At 46.1% G+C, this 23,698-nt stretch overlaps 1 protein-coding gene across 10 annotated transcripts in view; it reads right to left on the reverse strand.

Moving 5' to 3' along the window:
- LOC144335915 (uncharacterized) overlaps positions 1-23,698 on the reverse strand; it is a 213,586-nt gene that overhangs the window by 175,258 nt on the left and 14,630 nt on the right. For 6 of the 10 annotated variants that reach the window (XR_013407179.1, XR_013407182.1, XR_013407181.1 and 3 more), the window contains exons 1-2: positions 3,313-3,903; positions 942-1,170 (exon numbers count right to left, since the gene is read on the reverse strand). Coding sequence is in view for 1 of the 10 variants with exons in the window: in XM_077972664.1 (XP_077828790.1) it covers positions 947-1,170; positions 3,484-3,646 (387 nt within the window). In the remaining 9 variants the exon portion in view is untranslated. Of the gene's footprint in view, positions 1-941; positions 1,171-3,312; positions 3,925-23,698 lie in introns of those variants that run through there. The other 4 variants (XR_013407183.1, XR_013407180.1, XM_077972664.1 and 1 more) reach the window with 4 other exon arrangements.

Genomic DNA, 23,698 nt, shown 5'->3' on the forward strand with positions numbered 1-23,698 from the left:
AACCAGGAGTCTGTGAGGTCCCAGAAGTCAAGTCAAGAAAATGCTTCATGGAGGAGGGAGCACTACCTTTCAGAAAATCGCCCGTCACACTAGTGAGCATCCTCACAGGCCAGGCAATTTGCTAAGGACTCTGCGTGCAACACCACACTCCACGGTTCTTCTCCCCTGTTGTGGGTGGTGTGCTGTGCTGCCCGGATGCCCTGTCAGGGCCAACACAGCCACTCCCCAGTTGCTGGGAGTGTTGGCTGCTGATGCTAAAGGTCACACCCCCTCCCTGGGGACAGCCTATACCCAGAGACAGTTGACACAGCCTCCCTGCCACATTTGGGACATCTCAAGTGGACCATCTGGCTTACAAGCTCCTAGTGGGACCAGCTGAAGCCTCCGTTGTAGCCAAAGAGTCAGGCAGATTCCTCCATCAGAGTAAAGAACCGCTGACTACATGGGCTGGGGGGATGGGGTGCTACTTGCTACGTCTTATCTTAAAGAGTCTTTTGGATGCTTCGGTGAGAAACAGGAAACTCGTAGACTTTCTAGCCAGTCCATTGTAAATTGTGACCCACTTCACCCCCTCCTGACACTCCCACCTTTCCCACCACTTTTCCTCTTTTCTATAGCACTTACCACCTGCCAACCTGTGATTTAATTTCCTTATTTATTTATCTACTGTTTATTATCCATCTTCCCTCTTTCCCACAATGTCAGCTCTAGGAGGGCAGGGATATTCATCCGTTTTGTCCACTGATGTATCCCAAGTGCCTAGAACAGTGTCTACTGCATAGCAGGTGCCAGCGTACATGCACAAAATGAGTTCCCAGATGGGCTGACCTTCAAGAATTTGCAGCCCAACTCTCCATTTTTGCTGAATCCCACCATCCCATGTGAAGAGAATGAACCAAACTTCCAGACCCACAGAGGCAGCATGGGGTGCTGGGACTTACCATGGTTAGGAAGCAGTCTCCTCACCCACAAAGTGGGATGCCAGGGATGGTCCGATCGCCACATGGTCACAGGGAGCTGCCTCGAAGCCTTCCTGTAATGCTGTCAGTGAGGCCAACTCTACGGATGGAACCCATAGTCCAAGTCGAGTTTGAGGCCGTTTCAGGGGCATCCTCAGCACCTCAGTGGTGCTGGGAGGGAGGTTCTTTGAGATCCGCACACACTGAACTCCTACAGGAGGAGAAGACAGACCCATGTTAGACTGATGGCTGCTCTGAAATGGGGGACTTATTGTGAGATTCCTGTACTAGAGAAAAGAGACTCAGTTATTCCTCGTGGTAAGCAGGCATGGCTTTCAATGGGAAGTCCTGCCTTTGCTATTTCCCAGCTATGTGACCTTGGCCAAGTCAAAAAAATATCCTGGAACCTCATTAGCTGTCACTAACTGTCAAATGGGAAATGAGTGAGATTATGTGCCTGAAAATGTTTTGTAAATTCCAGGGCAGTGGTTCCCAGACTTTGAGATTTCATAGACAAGGGAAGTTTCCAGTAATCTGGAGCTCACATAAGGATTCCAGCTTTCTATTTTGCCACCTAAGGACATTGAAACACAAGCAAGCAACGAAGCAGTGGCTTGCCCATCGTCACTATTCTGTCCTCAAAGGCGGAACACACTTTACGCTAAAAATGGAAGAAGGCCAAAAATCTGAACAAAAGATAGTCTTTGCAGCTTGGGAAAAAAAAAAAAAAAAGTGAACTTAAAGGAAAAATTCACTGACTTGTCCTTGATTTTCTCATGTTGCCAAAGACAAGGGAAGTTTTTCTCTGGGAACATTGTGAAATGATGAAATGAGAGCGCTGGGATGGCGCACCCAGGCAAACAAGAGAAGCTGCCGACCATGGAGGCGGAGACCCAGAGCTTCAGGCTCTCAGGGGCTGAGGGGGTCAAAGCCTCCACCCACCTGACACCCATTTGAAGCATGCTGGTGCACAAAGGAACTGCAGGTGGGAAGCTTTCTGTAGGGTTCTCTGTGGAGGACAGAGTAAAGAGCTTCTCTTCACAGGAGGAGTGAACTGGGAGTCAGGACCTGGTTAGCAGGAACACAACGTCCGTGCGGTCAATCCTGAGCACTGAGCACTGTGCGAAAGGCTTCTTGAAAGTTATAGGAAGGAACTATTATTCGTTTTGCAGCTTGGGAAACTGAGACACACAGAGGTTTCCGTTGCTTCCCCAAATCTCACAGTTAGTCAGTAACAGAGCTGGGGCCCTCATTCAGCCAGCCTGGTTGCAGAGAAAGTGTGTTTAACCACTCACTCCAAAGCATGACCTCCAGAGCCAGGAATGGGCTGCTCTGCTGATGCAAAGAGGCAGATTTCTAGCAGAATCAGCCTGATCCTGATGCTCACAGGCTGGCATGTTGGGTCCAAGGCAGCAAAGCTACTTTTCTGTATGAGTTTCCCACTGTAAAGGGTTGAACAATGACCTCCATAAAGGTGTGTCCAAGTCCCAAATCCCTGGAATCTGTAAAGGGGGCTTTATTGACCTTATTTGGGGAAAGGGCTTTTGCACAGGTAATTAAAGATCTTGAGATGAAGGATGGGTGCAATGGCTCAGGCGTGTAATCCCAACACGTTGGGAGGCCAAGGCGGGTGGATTACTTGAGTCTACAAGTCCAAGACCAGCCTGGGAAACATGGTGAAACCCCATCTCGACAAAGAATACAACAACAAGCTGTGATGGTGTGTGCCTGTGCTCCCAGCTACTTGGGAGGCTGAAGTGGGAGGATCACTTGAACCAGGGAGGCAGAGGCTGCAGTGAGCTGAGATCACACCACTGCACTCCAGCCTGGGCAACAGAGCCAGACCCTGTCTCCAGGGAAAAAAAAAAAAAAAGAAATCTTGAGACAAGATCATCATTAACTCAGGGTAGCCCCTAAATCCACAGAAGGGTGTTCTTATACCAGACAGAAAAGGAACAGACACAGAGACATGGAGGAGAAAGCCACAAAAGGACAGAGGCAGGGACTGGAGGGATGCGAGTCTGGGAGCCCCAAGGACTGTGCAGCCTCCAAGCTGGGAGAGAGCCTTGGAAGGGATCCTTAGAACGCAACTCTGCTGACAACTTGAATTTCGACTCTGGCCTCCCGAATTGTGGAGAAATACATTTCTGTTGTTTTAAGCCACCAGTTTGTGGTAGTTTTTAAAAGCAGTCCCAGGAAACTCACACATCCCCTTTCCTACTTCCTCCGCGCCAGCTTCCAAACCTCTCCCCCAGGAGAGGATCAGAGAATTACGCCCAGCCCTCCAGCAGTGAGCTGCTCCCCCACTCCATTCATCTCCCCGTTCCTCACATTCATCCCCCACCGAACCCACCGACAAAATGCTGAATCGGTGGGTGAGATCCCCATAGCAACGGCTCCGATGCCAGAACCCAGGATTACGACACCGGATCAGCCAGAGACGCGCTGGAGGGGCCCAGAAGGGGCTGCTGCGAAAACGCCGGGCAGAGGGGCGGCAGCGAGCGGGAAATCCCCCGCGGCTTACGGGAGCGGCTCTTCAGGAGACAGCGCTGGACGAATCGGGCGGGGTGGAGGGGGGAATCATCTGCAAGCGCCAACGCAAAACCGCCGCAAGACGTGGCCAGGCCGGGAGGCTCCTGCGTCCGGCCCGCTCTATGGCCCTTGCGCGGGGACAAAGACGAGGCCATCGCCCTCGCGTGTTCCCAAAGACACCTACATCAGGAGGCCGCTCCCTCCGCCGCTTGGGAGGGTCCCACTCGCCCTGGCCCCTGAGGACGTCCCCTCGGGGATGTGCCTGACGGGGCGCTCCTCGCCCTCTGACCTCCAGCCTCCAGCCTCCAGCCTCCTTGCTCTGCCCGCGTGGATGCAGCCCCCGGTTCAGACACTAGCGGGTGCGCGGGACCGCCCAGGGCGGGCAGCGGGGACACGGCCCTCCCTCCCCTCTAGTCCCCCAAAGCCCCCGGACGCCGGACGCCGCTGCCGCGCCCCCTGCTGGCTCCCTCCGGCAGGCTCCCGCGTCCCGCTGGGGCTCCTCTCCCGCAGCAGCAGCGCGGTCAGCGCTTCCCCGCCCCGCGACCTCCACAACTCCCCACCATTCCGGTTCCTGCTGCCGCTGCCCTCTCCACCCAGGCTCCTGTCACCCACCACGGGCGTTCACACCCTCCCGTCCATCGGCCTCCCCCGGCCCGACGGTCCTGGCTCAGGCAAATCTCAGCCTGCATTTCCCCAAGGAAGTCCCCCTCCATGCACACACCCTACACTCACGCACACATTTACACACACACGCCCTCACACACGCACAAATACAGACACCCCCACACTCACACGTACTCACACACACACCCTCACGCGCTCACACATTTATACACAGTCACACGAAGACACATTCATATACACTCTATTACACACATTCACACACACACCCCTCACACATTCTCACACATTTACAGCCTCACACACACATTCCCACATATTCCCACACGCCCATGCCTACACACTCACATTCACACACCCTAACACACACAGTCACAAACACAGAGACACACACACAGAATCACATAAACATACCCACACAGACACACACACAAACACACAGAATCACATATACACACAATCACGTATACAAACAGAGACACACACACAGAATCACATATACACACAGAGACACACAAACAGAATCACATATACACAGAGACACACAGAATCACATATACACACACAGAGACACATACACATACACACACAGAGACACACAGAATCACATATACACACACAGAGACACATACACATACACACACAGAGACACATACACATACACACACAGAGACACACAGAATCACACATACACAGAATCACATATACACACACAGACACACACAATCACATATACACACACAGAGACACACACAGAATCACATATACACACACAGAGACACACAGAATCACACATACACAGAATCACATATACACACACAGACACACACACAATCACATATATACACACACAGAGACAATCACATATACACACTCACATTTACATGACACAAAGACAAACTCACACAGGCACACGCACTCATTCACACAGACATTCACACAGACACACACACACAGAATCACATATACACACAGACACACACAATCACATATACACACACACAATCACATATACACACACACAATCACATATACACACACAGAGACACAGAATCACATATACACACACAGAGGCACACACAATCACATAAACACACACAGACACACAGAATCACATATACACACAATCACGTATACAGAGACACACAGAATCACATATACACACACACAGAGACACACAAACACACAGAATCACATATACACACAATCACGTATACAAACAGAGACACACACACAGAATCACATATACACACAGAGACACACAAACAGAATCACATATACACAGAGACACACAGAATCACATATACACACACAGAGACACATACACATACACACACAGAGACACATACACATACACACACAGAGACACACAGAATCACACATACACAGAATCACATATACACACACAGACACACACAATCACATATACACACACAGAGACACACACAGAATCACATATACACACACAGAGACACACAGAATCACACATACACAGAATCACATATACACACACAGACACACACACAATCACATATATACACACACAGAGACAATCACATATACACACTCACATTTACATGACACAAAGACAAACTCACACAGGCACACGCACTCATTCACACAGACATTCACACAGACACACACACACAGAATCACATATACACACAGACACACACAATCACATATACACACACACAATCACATATACACACACACAATCACATATACACACACAGAGACACAGAATCACATATACACACACAGAGGCACACACAATCACATAAACACACACAGACACACAGAATCACATATACACATACACACAGAGACACAGGCATACATTCTACACACACTGACACAGACTCATCCACACACAGACACCCCGACAGAGGATCACACCACATGCACACTCATTCACACACAACAGACACCAACACACACAGAAACTCATTCACAGACTCACACAGCACACACACAGATCACAAAAACTCAGACACATATATGCACACACATTCACACACTCATGCAAGATACATGCAAATACAGAGACACACGCAGACACACAAACACACATACAGACCACTCACAGATACACACACACCAATGCACACAGGTACACTCATTTGCACACCACACACCCACTTACACACCAATATACGTGCTGGCACACTCATACACAGACCTATAAACACACAGACCCACCCACACTCAGACATACTCATTTGCATACCCACTCAGCAATACACACAGACTCACATTCACATACATGACACAGAGACAAACACAGGCACACACACCCTATTATGCACATTCTCACAACAGACCTGCTTACACACATTCACACACTCACACAGGCACACACACACACACATCTCCTACTGAAGCCCAGGCAGTGTCTACCACCTACCCAGACACTGTGGACAGTGGAGTGGTGAGAGGCGCAGGTGTGTTCAGGTCAGGCAGGAGGGATCTGAGCAGAGGCATCATGAGCCCAAGGGTGCCTTGGTGGCAAGGACATCACCTACTGTTTCTCTGCATCTTCCCCCCGACCCCAAGTGATGCAGCACAGTGCAGGGCATACAGGTTTGTCATAAGTGTTTCTTCAATGAGCAGACAGGAGCTACCCAAGCTTCAATGTAGGTAAGAATGCATAGTGGCCGCCATTTTACATGTTGAACTTGGAGCTTCAAAGCAGCCTTGGATAAAACCACTGGGCCATTCTCCAAAAAAGAAGAATGGGAATGTCAACATCCTTAATTGTCTGCCTGTATTCTATGTACTTCCTGACTCAGAGCCTTGATTGACAAAATCCCCGTTCCAAGAAAATCTCCCTGCATCACTGTAGGCACTGTGTATTTGGCAAGTAGACTTTCGACTTTGGGTTGTGGCATGAATAAATAAATGACTAAATCAGCAAGCAGTTTTCCCTGCACCTTAGCACAGGTCTGGGTACAATGAAGGCATCCGTTAAGATGGGAGGGTGGTGGGTGGGAGTGGCCTTTAAAAGATGGGAGTTCTGCCTCAGCTCACTACTTGGTCGGGCACAGTGGCTCATGCCTGTAATCCGAGCACTTGGGGAGGCTGAGGTGGGAGGATCATTGGGATCCTCGGGTGGAGGTTGCAGTGAGCCATGATAGAACGAGATGTTGTCAAAAAAGGAAGGGAAGGGGAGGGGAGGGGAGGGGAGGGGAGGGGAGGGGAGGGAAGGGAAACCCAAAAAGCAAAAACCAAAAACCTCACTTCTAAGGCATTTTCTGGAATCGTTCCACTCCACTCTGATCTCCCTCTCTAGTGGGCATCATTTTGGTAAGTAATGAATTCACCCTGAGCTCCATTCCTGTGTGGGATTAACCATTTCACTATCCTGGATGTGTGAGTATGTGTGAACCTATCGCCATCACCTCTTCTCCCATTAGTCTGTAATTCCACCTGAGCAGATCGGGCTGTTTCCATCAAGATTTCTTTGGCAACGATGACACAACTCTGCCAGCAGCAAGTGTCCAGCCAGACACCTGGGTCACCCCCTAGTTGGAGGGTGCTGGGGGAAGCTCTGGCATGGGCAGCTCCACTTCGGATGCTTCCTAGAGTAGATGTTCTGGCTGGTGTCCATGGGGATGGAAAGGGAGAGGGACTTCCTTAGTCACTGCCATGCATGTCTTCCCCTTTATGGGAAAATGTCTGAGTGCTGGTCATTTTCAGACCCTAGGGAAGTGTCTAATTGCCTCCTGGAGAGCCCCCACTTATAGAGAAGAAGACAAGGCTGTCAGAGAATCCAATGCCACATTTCCCAAAAAAGGAGGAAAGGCAGGCCCCAGGCGGGCCCTCAGCAGGTACGGAATTGGAACTGCCAGACAGACACACCTTTTCCCATGCTACAACCTTGGCTGCCATGCCCCGACTCCCCTTACTGCCGCTTCTAGAAGAAAAGGAAGGGAGGAAAATGCAGGAATTTTCCAGAAAGATCCAGAAACTCCCCCAAATTGCCAGAAGTCTCGCAGTAATTTGCTCTAACCACCTGGGTGTGCCCTTGATTCTGGCTAGATTAGACTGAATCAGCAAAGCAGCAGCACAGAGTCCTCCAGTGCTGGAGCTGAAAAACCCCAGACAGTGCAACGCTTTCATTTCGTGATTTTCTCATCTGTACAATGGGGTGGTAATAGCACCCACATCATAGATTGCTGTGAGGACTCAAAGACTCAGACCATATAAAATGCTTGACATGGTGCCTTCCACCTAGCAAGTGCTGCATAATGGCTGATGGTAATGAGGCCGATGATGAAGGCAAAGAAGAAACTACTCCTTGTCCAAGGTCACCTGCGCGACTTAGTGACAGAGCTGCAGTTAGAACAGGGGTCTCTCCAAGTTAGGCCAGGCTGGATTGCCTTGCTGCCAGTTCCTGGTGCTTTTGTATCTTCATGCCTCTACCCAGGCCCAGCTGAGCACCATCAGGGCCTCATCAGAACCAACAGTGCCCCCTGCAGGCCTTGGCCTCCTGGGACTGTTCAATTCAGGGCTGACGGCCTCTGGGAGCAGTGGGAATGTTTGCCTACAAAACAGGTTCCACGGAGTACTGCTGGGACGCTAGGGTTTTGCCTCCGAAGATGGTTCCCCCAGAATGAACAGTTGCCTTTTTCCCACCTCTCTCCTCTTGCCAATCTTCTTAGCATCCAGGATTAAGCACAAACATGGGAGTAGGGAACACGAGACCCGGGTTCCAGGGCGGTTCAGCCACTGGCTGCCTCTGTGGCTTCAGACAATTCCCCTGAGAGTCCTAGGTCTCTTTCTTAGAGGCCTTCCAATGTCCCAGACAACTGCCAAGTCCAAGGATACCCTGAGCTCCTCTAAGCTCTAGCCAGCAGGAGTTCAGGACATACCTTGCTGCAGTGTGGGGTGATTTGGGCACCCCGGCAGCTTATTCAGAGGGTCCAACATCAAGTTCATTTCCTGCTCTCTCATTCCTGCCAGCCCAGCTCAGTGCTGGGCCCTCCACCTCTGCTTTCCCTCCACCACCTGTCTAGGGTGGTGTGGTCCAGGGTAGCCGCAGGCCCATGTACCAGCACACACTGCCGCCTGTCTGGGCTCTCCCGCTGTGTGTGCTGCTTGGGGGAAGAGTGGGATCCACCCATCCATTTTTATCCAGCACTTTGCAGGGTCACCTTATGTGTGGAGTGTGTGATGAAGCCTTCCAATGATGCCTCCTGACGGAGCCAAATCTGACTTCCATAATGGCCTGAGAAAAGGTCGTAGCCTGGGACTCTGTATTACTCTGTCACAGAAATTAAAGGAGCAGTTTGCCACAATAAAGGACCGTCTGCTCAGTGGCCTGCTCACCCTTGTCGGCTTCCTCCTGCTATCTTTTCTGATAATGTGGATAAGAATCCGCTTGCAACAGCAGGCAGGATTAATTCACTCTCCAGCACTACAGAGAAGCCGTTGAATACAGCTGCCTCCACCACCTCCCTGGGGACACACCTCAGGATTAAAAGCACAGCTGGGGGTGCAGGAAGGGAGCTGTACTGAAGAGTTTATGTTGACCAACTTCTTTCCTAGGGTTTATCTCTTTATTTGCCCCACTCTGATCCAAAACGTACACAAGAAGAAAAAAACCCAGGTGCTAATGATGCGCTAGTTTTTTTTTTTTTTTTTTTTTTCAGTGGTTATTTGTGGGAGAGGGCATGAGAGAAGAGTTGAGTGGGGTTAGGGATGTGAGTTTTCAATTATTAATTTGTACGTATAAAGTTTTGAATAATTTTTAAAGTTTTTGTATTTTTCAAATGAACAAAACCACGTACCTTCCCCGGGAGATGGTAAATGCATGTGTTGAAATGCCTGCATTGCATCTCGATGCAAGCTCAGGTGAAGGTGGGTAAGCAAGGATGCAGCTAAGCCCCTGACAGGCATGGGGTTTGCTGGGGGCAGGAGTCGGGGATGGAGAGGAAGGACAAACGCCTGGAAGAGTGAGATGACCACTCGCAGCTCCCAGCATCACTTAAGACTTGATATTAGATAACTTGGTGGGATTAAATAGAAAACATTTCTTACCAGCATCCTAAATCTCTCTTAGTTTTCATGTTTACTTATGATGCTTGTTTTTTGTTTGTTTTTTTCTTGAAAGGGTTTACAGCCTCCACAACCCCAGTCTCTGTGCATGGCTTTGAATTTCACAAATGGAGGCCGTAGCCTGGGGAAGGCAGTGCTGCTTCCATTGCGAGCTGCGCTGTGGCTGTCTCCTTCCCTTCTGCAGGAACTGAGGAATTCCTAAGATGACTTGGGGGCTGCTCTGCTGCTGGGGGTGGGGAAAGAAAACTTTCTGACAGTGGCTCTTGAGTGAACCAAAATTGCCATGGATAACAAATGACGCAAGACTCCGTCCTGAGCAAGGAAAAGGCATAACCCCAGAATTGGAGAAAGCTGCTTCTAACATAACTGACTCCTCTCGGCTCTTGAGAGTGAGAACCACAGAGCAGAGAAAGTGCTGGGTGTCTCAGCTCTGCAGCCTGGTCCAGGCGACCAGCTCCCACCCCTGCTCCTGACAGAGATGAGGAAGAAAAGATCCAGCTCTGCTGAAGATAGGTCACCTTGAGGAAGTGTCGGTTCAAAACTTTGTCAGAAGAAGCCTGCAAAACTGTCAAAGAATCTCACATCCCTAACACCAGTGAATCTTGACTCCTCACATGACAGCAAAGCCCAGGAGTGAGGCATTTTCAGACAATTCTTGGCAAGATGCCTCCGGATATTACAGTCCTTGCAGGTGTATACAAACGGCCAGGAGGGTCAGAAGACACCAATGCTGGCAGCTTTGGGCTTCACTCGAAGGACATTTCCCTGATCATTTCCAACAAGGCCCTGAGCCAAAGTATGTGAAATCCCCCACATTTTTTCTTTCACTGTTTTAAGAAAGGACAAATATGTACAAATAAACAGAAGAGTGTGATGAATCCCCAGGAACTCATCACGAAGCTTCAACAATTACCAACATTGTTTTGTCACTCTGGTTTCATCTATTCCTCCTACTCGCCACCTCGCCACTAGATTATTGGGTTTTGTTTTGCAGTTTTTAAGATAAGATTTATATGCATTGAATGCACAAAAATCTTCCCTCTACAATTTTGACAAATGGATATAGTCATGTAACCCAACCCCCCACTACGATATGGGACATTGATGGGGTTTGGGTGTTTGTCCCCTCCAAATCTCATGTTGAAATGTGATTTCCAATGTTGGACGTGGGGCCTTGTGGTAGGTATTGGATCATAGGGTAGATCCCTCACGAATGGCTTAGCACCATCCCCTTGGTGATAAGTGAGCTTTTACTTTGAGTTCACAAGAGATCTGGTTGTTTAAAAGTGTGTGGTACCTCCCCCCATTGCTCTCTCTTGTTCCCGTTCTCACCATGTGGTACACTGGCTCTACCTTCACCTTCTACCATAATTGAAATCTTCCTGAAGTCTTGCAAGAAGCAGATGCTGGTGCAATGCTTTGTATGCAGCCTGCAGAACCATGAGCCAATGAAACTTCTTTCTTTATAAATTCCTCAGTCTCAGATATTTCTTTATAGCAATGCGAAAGCAGCCTAATACAGAAAATTGGTGCCTAGGAGTGGAGTGTTGCTATCCAGATACCTGAAAATGTGGACACAGCTTTGGAACTGGGTAACAGGCAAGGCTGGAAAAGTTTGGAGGGCCCAGAAGAAGACAGAAAGACGAGGGAAAGCTTGGAACTTCTTAAGAGACTGGTTAAGTGACTATGACCAAAATACTGATGGGAATATGGACAGTGAAGACCAGGCTGACAAAGTCTCAGATGGAAATGAGGAACATATTGGGAACTGGAGTGAGGGTCACCTGTGTTAAGTCCTAGCAAAGAGCTTGGCTGCATGGTATCCAGGATCCGAGTCATGGGGATCTGCGAAAGGTTGAACTTAAGAGTGATGATTTAGGGTATCTGGTGGAAGAAATTTCTAAGCAGCAAAGCTTATCAGATTCAGGACAAAGGAATGACTTAAAGTTGGAACTTTAAGTTCCAACTTAAAAGGGAAGCAGAGTGTAAAAGATTAGAAAATTTGTGGCCTGGCCATGTCATGGGGGAGAGGGGAAGGTTTTTCAGGAGATAAAACAAGGGCTGCAGAGCAACCACTTGCTAGAGAGATTCTCATGAGTAAAAGGGAACCAAGTGCTAATATCCAAGACAATGAGGAAAAGGCCTTGAAGGCATTCCAGAGATCCTCTAGGCACCCCCTGCCATCACAGGCCCAGAGGCCTAAGAGGAAACAATGTTTGCAGGAGCAAGGCCTGGGGCCCCATTGCACTGCTCAGACTCAGAACACTGCTCCCTGCATCACAGCTGCTCCAGCCTCAGCTCAAAGGGGCCCAGGTACAGCTCTGGCCACCACTCTAGAGGGTGCAAGCCATAAGCTTTGGTAGGTCCCACATGGTGTTGAGCCTGCAGGTGCTCAGAATGCAAGCATAAAGAAGGCTTGGTGGCTTCTACTTAGATTTCAGAGCATGTATGGAAAAGCCTGGGTGCCTAGCAGAAGCCTGCCACAGGAGCAAAGCCCCCACAGAGAAACTCTACTAGGGAAATGCAAAGGGGAAATGTGGGGTTAGAACTCCCACACAGTTCACTACCTAATGAAGCTGTGGGAAGGGGGCCACCATCCTCTAGATCCCAGAATGGTAGAGCCACTAGAAGCTTGCACCTTCAGCTTAGAAAAGCCACAGCTCAACTCCAATCCATGACAGCAGCCATGGGGACTGCACTCTGGAAAGCCCCAGGGCCAGAGATGCCCAAGGTCTTGGGAGCCCACCCTTTGCACCACTGTGCCCTGAATGTGGAACATCAAGTCAAGAATTATTTTAGAGCTTTGAGATGTAATGACTGCCCTGCTGGGTTTCAGACTGATATGGGGCCTGTTGCCCCTTTCTTTTGGCAGATTTATCCCTTTTGGAATGGGAATGTATACCCAATGCCTATATCACCATTGTGTCTTGGGAGTAAATAACTTGTTTTTGATCTCATATTTCATAGGCAGAAAGATGAGACTTTGGACTTTAGACTTTTGACTTGGGACTGTTGAGTTAATGCTGGAATGAGTTAAGATTTTGAAGAATTTTTGCAAAGGCATGACTGTATTTTGAAATGTGAGAAGAACATGAGATTTGGGGGGTCAGAGGCAGAATAATACGGTTTGGGTGTTTGTCCCCTCCAAATCTCATGTTGAAACGTGATTCCCAATATTGGATGTGGGGCCTATTGGGAGGTGATGGAATCATGGTGGTAGATCCCTCATGAATGGCTTAGCACCATCCCTTTGGTGATAAGTGAGTTCTCACTCTGAGTTTGCAAGAGATCTGGTTGTTTAAAAGCATATAGTACCTTCCCTCTTGCTCCCTGTTACTCTCTCTCACACCATATGATATGCCAGCTCTACCTTTACCTTCTACCATGATTGTAAACTTCCTGAAGCCCTCACCAGAAGCAGAAGCTGGGGCCATGCTTCATGTACAGCCTGCAGAACTGTGAGCCAATTAAACCTGTTTTCTTTATAAATTACCCAGTCTCAGGTATTTCTTTATGGCAATGCAAAAATGGCATAATATATACATTTTCATCTTATTAGAATACTCCATAGTGTCTCTTCCCTGTCAATACCCCCCACCTTTGTCAGGCAACCACTACTCTAATTTTTTTTCACCATAGATTTGTTGTACTGGTTCCAGAAATTTATATAAATAAAACCACATGGTATATACAGCTTTATGTCTGGATTAATTATATCTACATAACTATAGCAAGATTATTCCATGTTGTTGCACGCACCACTAGTCCCTTTTTTGTTGCTCAGCGGTTTTCCCTTGTAGGTTTATTCCACACTTGTGTATCTACTCCTCTGTTGAAGGACATTTGCATTCTTCCCAATTCAAGTTAATAGGATTATAATGAATAATCATATATAGGACTTTTTGGATGTATGTTTTCATTGCTTTTGGATAAACACCTAGAAGTTGATTTACTGGGTCAAAAGATAGGTACATGATTAACTTTATGAAAAATTGCCAAAACTTTCTTGAAAGTGGCTATAACATTTTGCACTCCCACAGACCACATAAGACTTGCAGTTGCTTCACATCTTTGTCAACATTTCTTGTTGAAAGTCTTTCCACTTTAGCCTGTCTAGTAGGTGTGGCTATCTAGCATATCTTTTTATGGCTTTAATTTGCATGTACTCAATAATGAATACAATGTTGAGCTCTTTTATATGTACTTATTGTCCATTCATAAATCTTCTTTGGTAAGGTATCTCTTAAAATCCTTTGACCATTTTCTAGCAAGTTGATTTTCTTTTCATTACAGACTTTTAGATGTTGATTATGTATTCTAAACACAAATCCTTTATTAGATACATATTTTGTGAATGTTTTCTTCCAGTTTGTGGCTTGCTATTTTCTTAATTGCGTCTTTTGGTGAAAATTTTTTAAGAATTGATCAATCTTTTTCTCTTACAGTTATTATTTTCTGTGTCCTGTTAAAAAAAAAAAAAAAAAAAAAAACTTTTCTTACCCTAGATTACAGAGATACTATTTTTTTCCCTAAAAGCTTATAAATGTTAGCTTTTATGTTTGGGTCTATTATTCATCTCATATTAATTATTGTATGTTGTGTGAGATAAAAGTTGAAATTCTCTTTTATTCTCCCATGTAGACACCAAGTTGTTCTAACAGCGCTTGTTAAAAAGGTTTTTCTTTATCCACGTAAATGTTTTAGTCCCACTGTCAAAAATCAATTGATCATGTAAATCTCTTTCTGGCCTCACTATTCTTTTTTATTGACCAGTTTGTCTATTATTATACTGTTTTAATTACTTTATAGTGAGTCTTAAGTTTAGAAAGTATAAGTTTTCTAGCTTTGATCTTCTTTTTCAAGACTGGTTGGTTATTCTAGGTCTTCTGTTTTTCCTTATGAATTTTAGAGGCATATTATCAATTTCTATTTTATAAAAGTCTAGAGGAGATTTGATTGGGATTGAGTTGAAATACAATTAGGGGAGAATTTACATCTTAACAATATTGAGTCATCTAATTCTTGAACATGGTATGTCTCTCATTACAGAAATTATTATAGAAATACAAAAATACATTATGGAAATTATTACAGATCCTGTCATTTCTCTCAATAGTATTTTGTAGTTTTATGTATAGACCTTGCAGATCTTTTGATAAATTTATTCCTGCTATGAGGCTAAGAGCAGTGACTCATGCCTGTAATCCCAGCACTTTGGGAGACTGAGGCAGGCAGATCAGCTGAGGTCAAGAGTTTGAGACCAGTCTGGCCAACATGATGAAACCACATCTCTACTAAAAATACAAAAGTTAGCCAGGTATGGTTATGCACATCTGTAGTCCCAGCTACTTGGGAGGCTGAGGTGGGAGGATCACTTTATCCTGGGAGGCAGAGGTTCCAGTGAGCCAAGATTATGCCACTGCACTTCAATCTGAGCAACAGAGTGAGACTCCAGCTAAAAAAAAAACACAATGTATTTCTGCTATGGACTGAATTGTGTTCCCTCAAGCTTCTCATGTTGAAACCTTAACTCCCAGTGTGATTGTATTTTGACATAGGGCTGAGATATAGGAGGTAATTAAGGTTAAATGAGGTCATAAGAGTAGGGTCCTAATCTGATAGGATTTGTGGCTTAAAAGAAGAGGAAGAGAGTTCATTCTCTCTCTCCATGAGCACCAACCTAGACAAGGCCACATGAGGACACAGTGAGAAGATGGCCACCTGAAAGCCAGGAGAACCCTCACCAGAACCCCACCATGCTGGCACCCTAACCTCAGACTTCTACCCTCCAGAACTGTGAGAAAATAAATTTCTGTTGTTTAAGTTACCCAGTCTGTAGCATTTTGTTATGGCAGCCTGAGCAGATTGTTTTTAATTTTTTTGAGAGATAATTTAGCTGGGTATAGAATTCTGGGTAGAAGGTTCTTTTCTTTTCCTTTCAGCACTTTAAAGTTATTGTTCCCCTATCTTCAACCTCCTTTGTCTCTGATGAGATGTCAGGCAACACGAGTATCTTGTAACAGAATGTGGTGGTGTTTATCTCTGACTATTTTCAAGAGTTGTTCCTTTGTCTTTGGATTTTAGCTATTTGATTATGAGGGGTCTAGGTGTGGTCCACTTTGTATTTATCCTACTTGGGATTCATTGAGCTTTTTGGATCTATAAATTCATCACTAGATTTTGGGGATTTTCAGTCATTATTTCTACAAATATTTTTCTGCCTGATTTTCTGTCCCCTCTCCTTCTAGTACTCCAATTACACATAATTTAGCTTGATATTTTCCACATATTTATGAGGCTCTCTTCATTTCTATTACTTTCTTTCTCTGTATTTTTTCCACTGAATACTTTCTATTGATACATCTTTAAGGTCACTAACTCTTTTTTCTTCCATTTCCAATCTACTACTGAATGATTAAAGGGATTCTTTTATTTCAGTTATATACATTTTAAGTGTAGAACTGCACTGCCCAATAATGTAATCACTGTGTGCCTTTTAAAATTCTAATGAATTTGTGGTTCATTTACAGCAGTTACATTTCAGGTGCTCAAGAGTCACATGTGGCTAGTGACTACTGTGTTAGACAGTGCTGATATAGAACATTTCCATTGCTGGAAAAGTTCTTTGAACAGCATTACTCTAGAATTTCCATTTGGCTCTCTATAATAATTTCTATTTCTTTACTGTGATTTCTCATTTTGTATGTATTTTCCATATGTATATATTTTAAGTCTTTGAGCATATTTATAATAGCTACTTTAAATTCCTTATCTACTAACTGCAATATCTGGATCATCTGGGGTTGATTTCCACTGATGGGATTTTTTTTCTTGGTAGAAGCAATATTTTCCTATTTCTTTACGTGTCTAGTGGTTTCTGATTGGATATTAAACATTTTTTTAAAAATACATTGCAAAAACTCTGAAGTCTGTTTTGTTTTTCTATCAATTTATTCAATCATGCAAGCCAATTGACTATCTCAGTCTCCAAACGTCATCTCCCGCTTGACCAGCTGCAACTAAAATCTCCACCAGTTTCTTCCACTTCCAGTTGCTGGTCTTTTTCCCTGGGTCCTTATCACTATTATTAGACCAATATCATTATCAAATCCACCCAAAAAATTGTAGTCTCTTCTCAATATACATATATTAGATGTGCCAAGAATTTGGAGTTTAGGCGAATCTCATATGTATTTTGGGGCTCTCCTCCTTTGAGGCACACTTCCTTCAAGTATTTCCTTTTTTTTTTTTTTTTTTGAGACAGAGTCTTGCTCTGTCACCCAGGCTGGAGTGCAGTGGCGTGATCTCGGCTCACTGCAACCTTCTGCCTCCCAAGTTCAAGCAATTCTGTGTCTCATCCTCCCAAGTAGCTGGAATTACAGGTGCCTGCCACCATGCCTGGCTAATTTTTGTATTTTTAGTAGAGATGGGGTTTCACCATGTTGGCCAGGCTGGTCTTGAACTCCTGACCTCAGGTGATCCACCCACCTCGGTCTTCTAAAGTGCTAGGATTACAGGCGTAAGTCACTGTGCCCGGCTAACTTTCTTTCTTCCAGCCCTGAATGTTGTCCTCTGACATCTCAAGTCAGTACAGCTGTAGCTTTCTATCACCTCAATTTATGCACAGATTTGGGAGTTCCAGGCAAAACACTTCAAACTCACAAATATTCATGCAGTCTCACAAGGGCAGACTCACCTCCAGTTTCCGCCTGCCTTTGGTGTTCCTCTGTGCTCTTTTGTGTTTTGCTCAGAGTTTATAATTGTCATCTGTGGAAGACTCACTGTGACCAAATTACTACACTGCTACCAGAAGCCAGTAGCTCCCACCTTATGTTTTTATTTTGTTTTATTTTTATAGTAAACTGAGATAGTCACTCAGTTTGTGTTGCTGAAGACTGTTAACATTAGGGCATACGACCTTAGTGGGAGAAGCTTCTGTTCTTGATTGCATAGAGGAAACACAAAGCCTGGCCTTATACCATTAGCCGTCAGAGTCCAAAGTCATCAGTACCTCTGGGTTACAGTTATCAGTGATTAGTAAGGAACATAGACTATGTAAGAGGAAAATACCACAGCCCTAACTTGACCTAAACTTTCCTTCAATTCCCTTCAATCCCTAGAAACAGCTTTTGTTTTCTCCTCCAAGGAAAGAAATGTTAGAGCTTGAGCATCTAATCAGCATTGTTATCATACCCACCCCCGCAAAAAATTCTCCTTAAACCACCTCATTAAACCACATATGTATAGATCACACTCATAGAGGAGCCTAACAGTTCAGTAATAATTGGATGATAGATGTGCATGCGGGTGCTCAGAAGTCATATTGCATATGGCAGGGGGTGGGAAATCCAGTCTTGCCATTTTTTTAGCTGTGTGGCCTTCGGACTTTTTTTAACCACTCTAAGCCACAGTTTTCTCATCTGTAAGTTTGGGATAATAGTATCTATTTTGTAGGGTTGTTAAGAAAGTTAAATTTTTAAAGTATAGAAAGTACCTATCATACTGTTGATAACAGAAGACTCTCAAGAATTCTGTGTCCTGCCCTGCTTCCTTAAGATCTGTATACAATGCACCTGAGGTCTCTACCATTAACCACTTGAAATTCCAGTTGGAGGAAAAGTCTTACCAGCAAGAAGAAATTCCCCAAGTGTATCCACATGGGTAATAGTTTTCTAGATACTTGTCACTCATCCAGAGTGACCCTGAACATGGCATCTTCAGAATTTCTGAGGACTGCTTCAATTTCCTACAGTTTCATGGAAACTATACTGCGTATGATTCCTGGTGTAAGACCACTTTTCAACGAAGTCCTCCAATTTACAGGATCATCCAAGAAATAAGTCCCTTTGAATCATCTAGTATCCAGATGAGAAAGGAAACCTGTGATGTCATAACTTCCATCGTCACCTTCTTAGGCTATTGAATTAATGCTGTTTGCATTCACCTGTCCTAAGATGAAATTCATGCAAACCTGATTGCATTGCCCTCAAAACTGGATGAAAGCTTCCAGCCTGCCCAGGGCTTTTCATTCATTTTAAGTATATCTTCCATGAAAGGCAACCATTGTTGAACCACTTTAGTGCCCACTGAGAAAAGACCCTCCAAGGTGTTGGATCTACCAGTGAACATCTGCTTCTCAGAATGTCAAGCAGTTATTGACTTTTTGGTTTGTGCGAGCACATTGCAATGTTCTGTTTCTTATCACGGGCACTTCGCCTAAAGTGTTGGAGCCGTGCTTATCCACAAAACGAGAGATGACCCTGAGGCTCTAATTACTTACCACTCAAGAACAATGTCATCGCAGGAGAAACAACCCACAAACTGTCTGCACAGGAGTCCAGCTGCTCCACAACTATCTGTGCAAGCCTGTCCCTACAAACTACCTGCACAAGACGATGGGGGATTTACTTCTAATGATGAACCAGTCCCCGGGACCCACAAAGGAGACTTGCATTTAGTGCTTTGAACTAAAAATCAAATGTTTGCCAGTGAGTGTAGACAGGTAGTACTGAATCTTGCCCTGAAATGCTTCCCTGCTCATTGCAGATTAGGTTGAGCCACCCTCATATTAAGTTATCACTTGGATTCATTTACTCATTCAATGCTTATTGAGGGTCTACCTCTAGGAAGACAGCAGTGAACAAAATAGCCACTGGCCCTGCCTGGAGTAGCTTATATTACAGTGCAGTGAGACAGATAATAAACAAATGGATAAATATAATATCATGTAGTGATAAGTGCTAAGGAGGAAAATTACAGAGAAGCCGAAGACAGGTGCAGCGCCTCAGGCCTATAGTCCTAGCTACTCCGGAGGCTGAGGCAGGAAGTAATCCCTTGAGCCCAGGAGCTCAAGGCTGCAGGTGAGCTAGGATTGCACCACTGCACTCCAGCCTGGGCAACAGAGTGAGACCCTGCCTCTAAAAATAAAAAGAGAAAGTAAAGAAAATAACAGAGTAGGATGAGAGGCTAGAAAGTGAGGAAGTCAAGGAGTTATTTATTGCAGAGTGCTTAAGAAACCCTTCCCAGTAAAATAGTGTTTGAGTAGAGACCTGAAGGCCATGCACACACCTTAGGGAAGTGTGTCTTGTAGAGGCTGCGGTAATGGCAAATGTCTGTAGCAGGAGCATCCGTGTTGAATTTGAGGAATGACAAGGGGAAAATGAAGCAGGAGCAGAGACAGCAGGAGGTAGGGAGGCAGGAAGTGAGCCCAAGAAGTTGAATGAGGCCAAATCCTGTAGGGCCCCTCCTATGGCTGATGCTGAGGCAATAGCAGCAACTTCCTAACAGGCATCCTGGCTTTCAGTCTTGCTTGCCTCCAACCCATTTTCCACACAGATACTGGAATGAGCTCCCTGATGTCACCAGGTTGCCTTCCTACGTAACACCCTCAAAGGCTTCATTCCACTGAATGCAGGATCAAGCTCAAGCTCCTTAAGGTGCACCACAAGAGCTTCCTTGAAACTGGCGCCCCTCTCTAGCCTCCCTGCTTTGTAACTTGTGCCCCAGCACATCCAAGCTGCTTGAACTTGCCCTGCTGCATGGAGCTCCTTCCTTTTCCAGCCATCACTCAGGGGCCTCCTCTGTCTGGAAGGCACACACCAAATTGATTCAGCCAGTGACTCAAGAGTCAAGACCAGCCGGGCACAGTGGCTCACGCCTGTAATCCCAGCACTTTGGGAGGCTGAGGCAGGTGGATCGCGAGGTCAGGAGATTGAGACCATCCTAGCTAACATGGTGAAACCCTGTCTCTACTAAAAATACAAAAAAAAAATTAGCCAGACATGGTGGCAGGCGCCTATAGTCCCAGCTACTCGGGAGGCTGAGACAGGAGAATGGCGTGAGCCTGGGAGGCAGAGCTTGCAGTGAGCCGAGATCGCATCACTGCACTTCAGCCTGGGCGACAGAGCAAGACTCCATCTCAAAAAAAAAAAAAGTCAGGACCATAGTGGCCATTCAAGGTCAGTTACTGGGTAAACAAGGAGAAATCTGTCCCATGCACTAATAGGCATAACCAAGAATTGGCTCTGAGGATGCTGTCAGGATCCAAAACCAAGGTAAGAAGAGGCAGATGCTCACACTGAAGGAACTGATTAATTCCATCAGGGGACATTTCTTAGGACAGGAACAAGGGTTGACTGAGTGAAGGCTTCTCATAGAAGACCCACTACACATCACAAGGCATACAAAACACTCTATGTATGTGTTTTCTCTAATCCTCACAACACAAATTATACAGATGAGATAACTAAGGTTGCCCAAATCCTAAGAAGAGGAGCTGGGACCCAAACCCCAGCAAATGCGATTCCACAGTCCATCTCAAGCCTTCCAGAGCCAGGTAAGGAGGTGACTGCAGCATAAAAGACTGAAGGGTCCAGTGGCCGTTCCCTCCATGGAATTGGAGCCACCCACACACATGCCTGCACTTGAAGAGGCAGCTACAGGGAAAGGACTGAGAACAAGCCTTGGTACCACCTGCCTGTGCTCATTTCCTGGGTCTACATGGGTTAGCTCATGGCCTCTCTGTGCCTCAGTTGACTCACCTGTAAAAGAGAGGCAATTATTACAGGCACAGAGGATTAGAAGAGTTAATTCCTGTAGAGCACTTACACAGTGTCTGGTGCATGTTAAGTGCTCAGTTAATATTAGCTAAACTAGCAAGACATGGCAAAGTCACATAAAAGTCCTCTTCCGGTCCACCTTGCTGGTCCGAGATCACTAGCACAGTGGCGGCGAGAAGCGGCCTGAATTTCAGAGAGCACTGGGTCAATATTTACCAGAATTTGCCTTTATTCTGCATTGGCCTGAAGAGGTGTTTTCTGGGGAGTCAGCTCACCACTTCGTGCAACCCTAAAGTGTGTCTTTGTGAAAAGGCTTATCCCTGCCCCACTCCTTTCCTGCCGCCCATTTTCATGTTCAGAGATGACCACAGAGGTCCCTGCTAGTTTAGTTCACTTCCTCTTCACTGCAAACTCCAAGTCTCAAACCTAAGAGCCCTTGCTCTCCCGAGCCGTTCGGCAGCCCAGCTGATTTCATCACAGCCATAACTCTCTTGAATAGCTGCCGTTACACTACAGCTCCTAGCGCAAAACTGCTACGACTGTGTCTACTGCAATGTATTCATCAATTTCCACAGGCATTTATGTAGTGCCTACTGTGTGGTTCATATAGATGCCTACTGAGCAGTCTGCCTCCACCATGCACCCCCAGCATCACTGCAGACTCGCTTCATTGTCATCCCTGAGTGGGAGCTATCTCTTCAGAGAGGATATGAGATGCTTTGCCCCAGTATGAGATAGTCCTCTCATCCCACATCACCTGCTTGGGCTCCTCTCTGGCTCCAGCTCCTGTAGGGTGTCTCTTTTGCCTGGGTGGGAGACGTCCTCTCCCTCCTGATGCAGCCTCTGCTGCCTCTCCAGCAGTCTGCGCTCATGCGCTCAGCCTGGAGATCACCCCCAAAGAGGTCTGCTCCCTCGTCTCATGCCTACTTTAGCTGATCTGCCTCCAGCCATCACCCTCTCGGGTCTTCATGTCCCTGATGCCCTTCGGCCACCATCAACATGTCCTGCTTCATAATCTCCTTTTGTTTTTTAAGCATTTCCTGTCACCACTCCCACCCCCATCTGTTGGGTATTTCTGTAACTCCGAGTTTCCTTTTTTTTTTTTTTTTTTGGGAGATGGAGTCTCGCTCTGGTGCCTAGGTTGGAGTGCAGTGGCGTAATCTCGGCTCATTGCAACTTCCACCTCCCAGCTTCAAGTGATTCTTCTGCCTCAGCCTACTGAGTAACTGGGACTACAGGCATGCCACCAGTCCCTGCTACTTTTTGTATTTTTAGTAGAGATGGGGTTTCACCATGTTGGTCAGGCTGGTCTCAAACTCCTGACCTCAAGTGATCTGCCTGCTTCAGCCTCCCACAGTGCTGGGACTACAGGTATGAGCCACTGCGCCCGGCTTTCCTTCTCTCTTGAACACTCAGTTCTCAGCCGTCTGTCCATTCATAAATCTTGCTACCCTCCTCACCACTGCCCATCCAGGAGTCTACCAAACAATTCTAAGAACAAGTATTTTCACACCCAAGTCCACATTTCCTTCCATGGCAGCCCCAGACTCTCAGACAGGTGGCCTTTGAACCCCAGATTCATGGGTATTTACAGACAGGTATCAACTCCACCATGAATCTAGGGTCTTGCAAATGAAAAAGAAGTTTCAAATTGTGCTTCTGCTTTCAATTAGTATCACATTTCCGCTTTGCAAGAAACAGCAGGTGCAGCCTGGGTGACCAGATAGTGGCCTGTCATTCCCCACTCCTCCTGCAATGTCCATCAAGCTGGCTTCAAGTGAGTCTGCATATCGTCTTTGCTATTGTGAAGACACCACAGAGCTCTCGAGAGTACACCATAGGCATTCAGCCACATTCCTGCACACTGGGTGCCTGTGACCTCCCCATCCTTGTCTCGGGCTTATTTTTCTGTGGTATTAAAGGAACACAAAGAATTTATAAGCCAGTGGAGTTCCTTGTTATCATTAG

This window comes from Macaca mulatta, chromosome 16 (assembly GCF_049350105.2).
Source record: "Macaca mulatta isolate MMU2019108-1 chromosome 16, T2T-MMU8v2.0, whole genome shotgun sequence".
Classification (NCBI taxonomy): domain Eukaryota; kingdom Metazoa; phylum Chordata; class Mammalia; order Primates; family Cercopithecidae; genus Macaca; species Macaca mulatta.